The sequence below is a fragment of the Stomoxys calcitrans genome, chromosome 4, assembly GCF_963082655.1.
Source record: "Stomoxys calcitrans chromosome 4, idStoCalc2.1, whole genome shotgun sequence".
Lineage (NCBI taxonomy): Eukaryota > Metazoa > Arthropoda > Insecta > Diptera > Muscidae > Stomoxys > Stomoxys calcitrans.
In genome coordinates, this window is record NC_081555.1 from 144,536,959 (window position 1) to 144,546,958 (window position 10,000).

The 10,000-nt window shown below is 38.9% G+C and overlaps 2 protein-coding genes across 2 annotated transcripts in view; one reads left to right on the forward strand and one right to left on the reverse strand.

Moving 5' to 3' along the window:
- LOC106091643 (uncharacterized) overlaps positions 1-10,000 on the reverse strand; it is a 739,869-nt gene that overhangs the window by 198,497 nt on the left and 531,372 nt on the right. The gene's annotated exons all lie outside the window — the stretch shown is intronic.
- Positions 2,378-6,990, forward strand: LOC131997037 (uncharacterized). The gene is made up of 2 exons (XM_059367295.1): positions 2,378-6,314; positions 6,737-6,990. The coding sequence occupies exon 1, from the start codon at positions 2,378-2,380 to the stop codon at positions 6,308-6,310; it is 3,933 nt and encodes a 1,310-aa protein (XP_059223278.1). The 3' UTR covers positions 6,311-6,314; positions 6,737-6,990.

Here is a 10,000-nt window from a genome sequence, read left to right on the forward strand (position 1 = left end):
TGCACCCATGTGCAGACATGCGTTCACGTATGCACATGACCCACTGTGCATAACGGTACATTGAAGTAAGTTCTTAATCGCTGATTCCGCCTTGACTTCATATTTGTTTACCTGGAATTGTTGCTTGTAGCTTGGAAAGCTGACCGTTTTCGCGGGGTCCAAGTGACAAGCAACAACCAGAAAAAGATCAGTCTCGTTTTAAATCTCAAACCCGCGCATCGTATTCTCTCCCCCTCAAAGTGAAAACCCAAGTGAAGTGAAAAGTAAAAAGTGAACATACATACGAACATATATAACTAGAGTGAACATTGCAACAATAAACTTTGAAACAGTGAACTAATATATTTAACATTTTAGATACAAAGTGACACAATAACAACCGACTCAAAAACCAAATCTACACTCGACCCACAATTGCAACATCACAACAACCATAAGTGCGGGACACAACATACAACACCAACTAATTCTAATATTGCAAACCCCCCACCTGTTAAATACAATGTCTATCTACTACAATCAACTATACTCATAATTTAAATTTTAATCTACTTACTACTGCTACTTAAATCTATGAATTGTGCTATCTAAACCTAAATATTTGCTACTTAAACACTACGATCTACTTATAACTAATGAATTTAAATAACATAGAAAAGAACATCACAATAAACAATCACCACCACATTTGAATTTTTAAACATAAAACTTCCTATGTTTTATTTCGGAAGGCAAAACCCTTAGTTTGAACCCAAACATTTGGTCCATTGCGAACCGGATAAGTGGTTTTTTTAAATAATTAAAAAACCAAAAATCAAAAAAAATTTTTCTGTTTTGTGCCCAAAAATAATTCATTTTCATTTCAAAAGACCCAGTGACCGAAACACAAAAAAATTCGCAACAACAAAAGTGCAGTGACCCAACAATTAAAAGCAAATGAAATAGAGAAAAGTGCGAAAAAAGGGTTGGTTACACACAACCGTACATACATACACGTATGGACGGACGGCCAACACAAAAATATCAAAACACATAAAAGATCAGTTTTGGCAATTTATTAAAAACAAAATAATACACAAATCACAAATTAAAAAATATATAGCGGCTCTCAGTGTTCTTCGTTTGGTTGTGGCATTTATTTTATTGAAAATTTGATAAAATATTCCAACCAAATGAAGATCAAAACGAAATAACAAAAGAAAATAATAACCAAATTGCAAAGTGACAATTAAAGTACATAAAGACTCAAATAAAACAAAAACTAATTAAATTAACAGGGTGACCCGTGTAAAAATAAAAATAATTAATTAAATTTTAATGTGCAAAAAATTGACCCCAAAATCATTAGAAGTTGTGGTAAATCAAAAAGAAGTGTGCAAAAGACCCAAAAAACGTAAAGTGACCCGCACAGTGGAACAGAAGTGGAAAAAAGTGGAATTTCAAAAAAATTATAAAAATCAAAAAATTTTTAAATTGTTTAAAGAAGTTTCTTTGTGTTAAATTGAAAAAAAAGAGCTAAAAAATTGAAAAATTTAACAATTTATCGTCCAACCCAAAATTTATGTTAATTTTTTTCTACATATTTTGAAAAATTTTTTTTCTCTAAAAATCATAAATTTTTCAGTATTTTAACTTAAAAAACAAATTAGAGTGTTAAAACAGAATTATGGGTTGCTCGATAAATTTGTAAATTTTATCCCAAACTAATTCTTTCTTTTTCTATCAAACATAAAATATTGTGCATTTTCAAAAAACCCCAACAAAATCAAATTCGTGCGTTCCGTGTAAAAACACAAAAACAAAAAATCTACGCTCTGGGATAAAAACGGAAAAACCCGCTACAACGGTTAAATTCCCAAAACTTCATCAAATCAAAAACACTAAAACAACAAAATCCAGAACTCTAACGACACAAAGCTACAAAAATTGCAAAAGGCGCCAACACACAATTCTGGACCCAAGCCAAGCGCCCACCTACACACACACACACATACACACACATCAAAAAAGAAGCTTCAAAGTGAGTACCATTTTGTTTTTCTATTAAAGTGCGCTTGGGTATTACGTCATACATAACCTTTTTTTCAAAAAAGGAAAAGTTCATACATTTACCCAGCGTACTTTAATATTGTTTTTGATCGTTTTCTGATTATGAATCGCTAATTCGGTTGTCTGATAAATTTTGACCCAAATTAATTTGATCCAAGTGAATTTGACCCATCATCAAGACACACATTTTTTTTTCTCGCATTAGGTTTTTTTGAAATAGATTTGATTTCTACAAATAACCAGTTTTTTTTAGGACATTTTGTTGTAAAATTTTCCTTGGTTTTATAGTTTTTGACCCTATTTAAAACATATACAAGCCAATTACAAAATGGATAAGAATTTACGCGAAAGATTTGTAAACTGTGTGGATGATTTAGTGGATTTTGAGACCGTTTACTCCGCGGCTAAGTCGGATGATAATATACATTCGTTAGAAATCACGCGGGTAGAACTCAATTCTTTATGGGATCAAATCAAGAAGGCATACTTAGATTGTAGGGATCGCATTCCGGAAAAGGATGAGACACCTATAGATAAAACTAAGCTTCGAAATAGCTACAAACAGGCACTAGAAACTTATAAACGGTGTTTAAGCTCTCTTAACGGAGAAATTTTGGCCCTTAACGAGCAACAAGATCAAGAAAAACAGGAGAGAATATCGATGACCCAACAGCGAGACACTAATGATTTTTCACCAGCTCTAAGATTGCCGCCCTGTGACACAGATGTTTTTAAAGGGGGATATCGCGAATGGCCCACCTTTAGGGACTTATTTTCAGCAATTTACATTAACAATTCAAAATTAAGTAAAGTCGAGAAGTTGTTTCACTTAACCCAGAAAACAGCAGGAGAAGCCCGCGAAATAATTTCCAATGTTCCACTGACCCATGAGGGTTTCGACATAGCGTGGAGAAATCTCGTTCATAGGTACGAAAATAAACGCATGCAGGTAAATGAGCAATTGCGAGCTCTTTTTAATTTACCTTCGGTTTCCGTTGATAACGCGTCAACAATCCAGAAATTACAGCGCACTATAGGTAGTTGTACCCAAACTTTACAGACCCTTGAAGTAGAAACGGGGGGATGGGACCCAATCTTAGTTTATCTTGTGTCAACCAAACTACCAAGAATATTTTTAGAAGAATTCGAAAGCAGCCTAGCAGATTGTTCGTCTCTTCCATCGTGGAATCAATTAGATGTATTTTTGACCCATAAATTCAAGACCCTAGAATCAGTCGGCAATATCAAGCCACAATATTCGAGATATAATCAACCCAGATCGGAGGACGATAAGCGGGAAAAGCGAGTTAATAGTTTTCAAACAAATGTAAATCCCAATTTCAAGAACACGGGCTCAAGACCCAGCAACAACACACAATCACACTATAATGCTCAGAATAACAAACCGGTTTGTCAACTTTGTAAATCCAATCATTCTTTGCGAGAATGTCCTCAATTTCTAGAAAGGTCGATCAACGATCGAATAAACATTGTTAAGACCAGTCATCTTTGCTATAACTGCCTTTCTTCGGATCATGGAGTCAGGGAGTGTAAAAGTCGTTTTAGTTGTAGGGAATGTAGTCAACGACACCACAGTTTGATACATAAAGGCAACCAGAGCCAGTACCCTACAACAGGCACACACCAACGAGGCGGAGCACGACCTAGCACCAGTGCTGCCGCTCTCAACACTTTAGTTCAACCCGGTAGACAGGAAGCACGACCTAGCACCAGTGCTACTGATCCTACCACCCTAGCTCAACCGGTTAGCGAATACGCACGCCCTAGTACCAGTGCTGCCGCTTCAACCACCCTAGTACAACCATCGGTATCGCCAAATATACAGTCCACACCTTGTTTAGAAGCACCTTGTTCAACGACTTTGACACTTCAGGAAATCAGACCCACTCCGCAACCCAAAGAGACACTTTTGTTCACAGCAATAGTTCAAATCAAATCTAGAGGACATAGATATGATGCCAGGGCAATCATCGATCCTGGGTCACAATCAACTTTCATATCAGAAAAAATTAGAAACAAATTGCAACTTCCAACAGTTAAGAATTTAATTCACGTCACAGGTTTAAGCGACGCAGTTTCTGAAACATCGACAAAAGCTTGCGTCTTCAATCTTTGCTCACGAGTAAATCCTAGTTTTGAGCTGGAGGTTTGGGCACCAGTCTTAAAGACCCTACCTTCTCATTTACCAACACACTATTTAAGGCAAAATCAATTTGGAGATTTTGCACACCTTAGTCTCGCGGACCCCCGATTCTTTGAAAGTCGACCCGTGGACATGTTAATCGGATTAGATATTGGACCCCTTATATTCACAAAAGGCGGTACTATGAAATCCTTTGGATCACTTATAGCGCAGGACACCGTTTTTGGGTGGATCATAGGAGGACCCATTACGGAAGACCCTAAATCCGACAGACAAATCACACTTTATAGTGCATCATCATTAGAAAAGATAATCACTCGCTTTTGGGAGGTGGAAGAGACCCCAAAAAAGGTTTTGAGGTCAGCAGAAGATATTTATTGCGAAAATAATTACAAAAATACAACACGACGTAATGAGGCGGGGAGATATATCGTAACTTTACCTTTTAAAAGCTGTTCAGAGATCGGTTCATCTAGGAACATCGCATTGGCACAGTTTCATAGAATGGAGAAAAAGTTGTCTAAGACCCCAGATATTAAAGCACATTATGATGCAGCCATATTAGAGTATTTGGAATTAGGACACATGAGGAAGGTAGACCCAAACAGCGTATACAAGACCCCTCACTACTACTTACCTCACCATGCAGTTATCAAACCAGATAGGGTTACCACAAAACTTAGAGTGGTTTTTAACGCATCTAGCCCAACATCAAACAAGAAAAGTCTTAATGATATCTTACATACAGGACCCATACTTCAGCAAGACCTTGTCGTACAAGTGTTGAACTGGAGATTTTTTAAGTACGTCTTCAATGCAGACGTGACAAAGATGTATCGTCAGATCTTAGTAGACCCCAATCAAACAGCATTTCAAAGGATCCTCTTTCGCAAATCAGAAAACCACCCAATTGAGGATTACGAACTCTTAACTGTTACCTTCGGCATAAATTGCGCCCCATTTTTAGCGATTAGGACCCTTCTCCAGTTAGCAGAAGACGTGAAAGATTCTCATCCGTTAGGATCAAGAATTATTAAAGAAAATTTATATGTCGATGATGTATTAGCGGGCGGACACTCCATAGAAGAAGCTACAGCAGCTAGGAAGGAATTAGCCTCCGCATTAGAATCAGCTGGTTTCGAGCTAAGAAAATGGGCGTCAAATGACACACGTTTGTTAAAGGATTTAAATGAAGACATGCTTCTTCCAATAGATTGGTTAAATATTTCCGAAGCTTCTTCGACAAAGACCCTAGGAATTCGTTGGAATATATCAGGTGATAATTTCACTTTTACGGCCCCTACAGTTGAAGAAAGGCAAATGACACCGTATCAGAGATACGAGACAGTTGAGAGACGGAGTTACTGTCGGAACTGTCTGGCGCGCAGCCATCTGGCCCCAGACTGCCCCGTGGTCACTGCCTGCCGAACATGCGACTACCGCCATCACACAATGCTGCATGGAGCCCCACAGCTTAGGAAGACATACGGCAGCTACAGCCCGCCCCCAATGGAGATTGCCAACCCACGGCAACTTGCAATCGAACCAGCCAACCAGATGCCCATCGTCCAAGGCCCTCCCCCGGTCGAGATACCTTACAGCCGGGCCACTGTTTTTGTACCCACGGCGATGGTGGAATTGGCACCCGAGGAGCAGGACGATTGGGCTGGGGTACGGGTACTTTTGTGCCAGGCATCGACCATCACCCGAATCGCGGCAGCCACAGTAACTCGCCTGGGGATACCGACGAGAGAGCGCAGAGGGCACCGTCTGGCAACAATAAGACTTCGGTCAAGGCATGCGTCGAGGAGGACCATGTATACCATCCGGGCAGTGGTGACCCGGGATTTGCCGCGACGACCCTATTCAGATCCCATCATTCCCGACCCCACAAGCAGCCTAAGATCCCTTTCTTTGGCAGATGCTGACCCTAGAGGCAACGAACCAATCGATGTAGAGGTAGGGGCCGATGCCTACGCCCACCTCCGGAGGAGTGGTGTTGTACAACCCGGATTGGGAGCCGTCTTCGCCCAGGAGACAGATTGGGGATACGTGTTCGTCGGCCCAGTCACCTCACAGGCAAGAAACCAGGATTAAAAAGGTAAGATGTCACTTCGTCACTTGGAGGGGGAGAATGTTCAAAGTACGTTTGAACATGAAGTCATGTGCACCCATGTGCAGACATGCGTTCACGTATGCACATGACCCACTGTGCATAACGGTACATTGAAGTAAGTTCTTAATCGCTGATTCCGCCTTGACTTCATATTTGTTTACCTGGAATTGTTGCTTGTAGCTTGGAAAGCTGACCGTTTTCGCGGGGTCCAAGTGACAAGCAACAACCAGAAAAAGATCAGTCTCGTTTTAAATCTCAAACCCGCGCATCGTATTCTCTCCCCCTCAAAGTGAAAACCCAAGTGAAGTGAAAAGTAAAAAGTGAACATACATACGAACATATATAACTAGAGTGAACATTGCAACAATAAACTTTGAAACAGTGAACTAATATATTTAACATTTTAGATACAAAGTGACACAATAACAACCGACTCAAAAACCAAATCTACACTCGACCCACAATTGCAACATCACAACAACCATAAGTGCGGGACACAACATACAACACCAACTAATTCTAATATTGCAAACCCCCCACCTGTTAAATACAATGTCTATCTACTACAATCAACTATACTCATAATTTAAATTTTAATCTACTTACTACTGCTACTTAAATCTATGAATTGTGCTATCTAAACCTAAATATTTGCTACTTAAACACTACGATCTACTTATAACTAATGAATTTAAATAACATAGAAAAGAACATCACAATAAACAATCACCACCACATTTGAATTTTAAACATAAAACTTCCTATGTTTTATTTCGGAAGGCAAAACCCTTAATTTGAACCCAAACACGGTGAATGAACACATTTCGAACCGAACACTGATTTTGGTAATAAAATTCAATGATTTGCAAGCGTTGCTCGTTAGTAAGTCTATTCATGATGAAATGTCAAAGCATACTGAGCATCTTTCTCTTTGACACCATGTCTGAAATCCCACGTGATCTGTCAAATACTAATGCATGAAAATCCTAACCTCAAAAAAATCACCCTTTATTTATTCACCGTGGCAATTTGGGTCTTAAAGAGTGGGGAGCTTTCCACAAAGCGGACATATTTGCTGACTTTTGCAATAACAATTTGAGATTAGAAAACGAATTTGATATCCAACTTTAAGTCCATTTGCAATATGAGGTTCAGATAAATAATATTGAGAGTAGACTACGTTGCTTATTTATTTTCAGGGCTGAATGTTTGGGGGACAACCCCACTCCCCAAAACACACCTAAATCGAATATATTTACCGACCAGGTCCATGTTCGGCTCCAATGAAAAGTATTGGGGAGTAGAGCACGAAATTGATACCCATTTTCGGGACAAATTTTCTGAGGGGCCAACCCCAAAAACTCCCCACAAACAGCAGTTATTTATTGACCATCGTAATATGGGGCTCAAGTAAAGGAATTTGGGAATAGAATACGAATCTGATATCCAAATGTGGGACAATGTATTTGGGGGGCACCGCACCTTCCCCCAAGAGTACAAATTTACCCACCATTATTTGAGATTAGAAAACAAATATGATAACCAATTTTGTGCTTGGGGTACGCCTCATGCCATAAACTTCCCTCTAACCAATGACAATGTGGGGTTAAAATAAATGGTATTTGAGAGAAGTGTCTGGGGACCAACTCACCCTGAAAACTCCCATAAATCGGACATACATATTTACGGGTCAAGGCAATATGGGACTCAAATGAAAGGTATTTGGGAGTAGATCACGAAATTCATATCCACTTTCGGCACCACGTTTCTGGGGATCCACACCACCCCCTAAACCTTCCTACTCCCATAATCCCCATGAGAATATCGAGCTCAAATAAAGTCTCTTAAGAATGGAGTACATCTGTCATCCAAACTCAAATGACCCTAAACCAGTTGATCGAATTCATAAATCGATAAAGGGATTCAGATAAAGGCATTTAAATTTTATATTACTAAAAGCTATTTAATTGTCGAAAAAAAATATTTAAAGGATAATCAGCGGAGCGGGCCCGGTTCAGCTAGTTTATTATAATGTTAACCTTCTCAGACCTTTAGAAAAAATCTGTTTTCTTTTATAACTGAAGACATATAGACGGCATATAATAAAATTGTATGGCACATGCAGTTGAATCTATCAACCGGCAGTCATTCTTCTAATCTCATTACGTTTCATTTTCAGCCAATCGTTATTGCAATTTTTCGTCTTTAGCCACATTTTTATTTTCCCTATTTTGTTTTTCTCAACGTGTTGCTGTCTGCCGTCTGTTGACAGGTTCTATTGAATTAAACCAAGTTGAAATAATCTCTTCAAGTTTAGCCCGGGCATGTTTTCAACTAGAGACCAAGTCTAGCTAAAAAGGAAAAATGAACTGAAAGATAAGAAACCCCTCGAAGATATGAGAAATGGCATTGGCAAGCAGCTATCTAAATAAGACGACATGATGCTCAAACACGAATTTTGTTTACTTGCCTGCCTCTTTTTTGTCGAGTTTTTGGCCTCTGGAAGGAAACACTGTCTGTCTTCCACAGGATTTTTATGGGCTAAAGTCAGAGTCATGTTCCAAGTTCATAGGTTTTCTTCTCTTTCTTATTTCATTCGCCAGTCAAGAGTTAAGGATAAAAGAGCGAATTCTTTCGTAGTCAGTTCATGGAGGAGAGGAAGTAAAAAACCCAAAGCCGCTATCATTTTATGCCAACACAAAACTGCATCGAATACAACACTTTGCCAACAAACTATGCACATCGTTCGGATTTGCCAGTGCTGATTTAAGCGTTTCTTTTTTCAACTTCCCTTCGAAGGATGGCAATGAAAAAAAATCGTTGAATGCCACCATATTGAACTGCGATTTTATCATTTATTGATTTGAACAAATAGCCTAAAGAAATTTAAGCATGCTTTTTTATTGTATTGTGAATTGGGGAAAGAAGTATAGGGTGTCCCATAAAGTGGCGCCGCTGCTTTATTTATTTCAATTAAAATCAAATATGTTCTTTTTATACCCACCACCGAAGGATGGGGGTATATTCATTTTGTCATTCCGTTTGCAACACATCGAAATATCCATTTCCGACCCTATAAAGTATATATATTCTTGATCAGCGTAAAAATCTAAGACGATCTGGCCATGTCCGTCCGTCTGTCCGTCTGTCTGTTGAAATCACGCTACAGTCTTTAAAAATAGAGCTATTGAGCTGAAATTTTGCACAGATTCTTTTTTTGTCCATAAGCAGGTTAAGTTCGAAGATGGGCTATATCGGACTATATCTTGATATAGCCCCCATATAGACCGATCCGCCGATTTAAGGTCTTAGGACCATAAAAGCCACATTTATTATCCGATTTTGTTGAAATTTGGGACAGTGAGTTGTGTTAGGCCCTTCGACATTCTTTGTCAATTTGGCTCAGATCGGTCCATATTTGGATATAGCTGCCATATAGACCGATCCTCCGATTTAGGGTCTAAGGCCCATAAAAGCCACATTTATTATCCGATTTTGCTGAAATTTCGGACAGTGAGTTGTCTTAGGCCCTTTGACATGTTTCTTTAATTTGGCTCAGATCGGTTCAGATTTGGATATAACTGCCATATAGACCGATCCTCCGATTTAGGGTCTAAGGCCCATAAAAGCCACATTTATTATCCGATTTTGCTGAAATTTCGGACAGTGAG

Coding starts and splice junctions, on each gene's coding strand:
- LOC131997037 (XM_059367295.1), top strand. CDS start 2,378: ATGGATAAGAATTTACGCGAAAGATTTGTAAACTGTGTGGATGATTTA.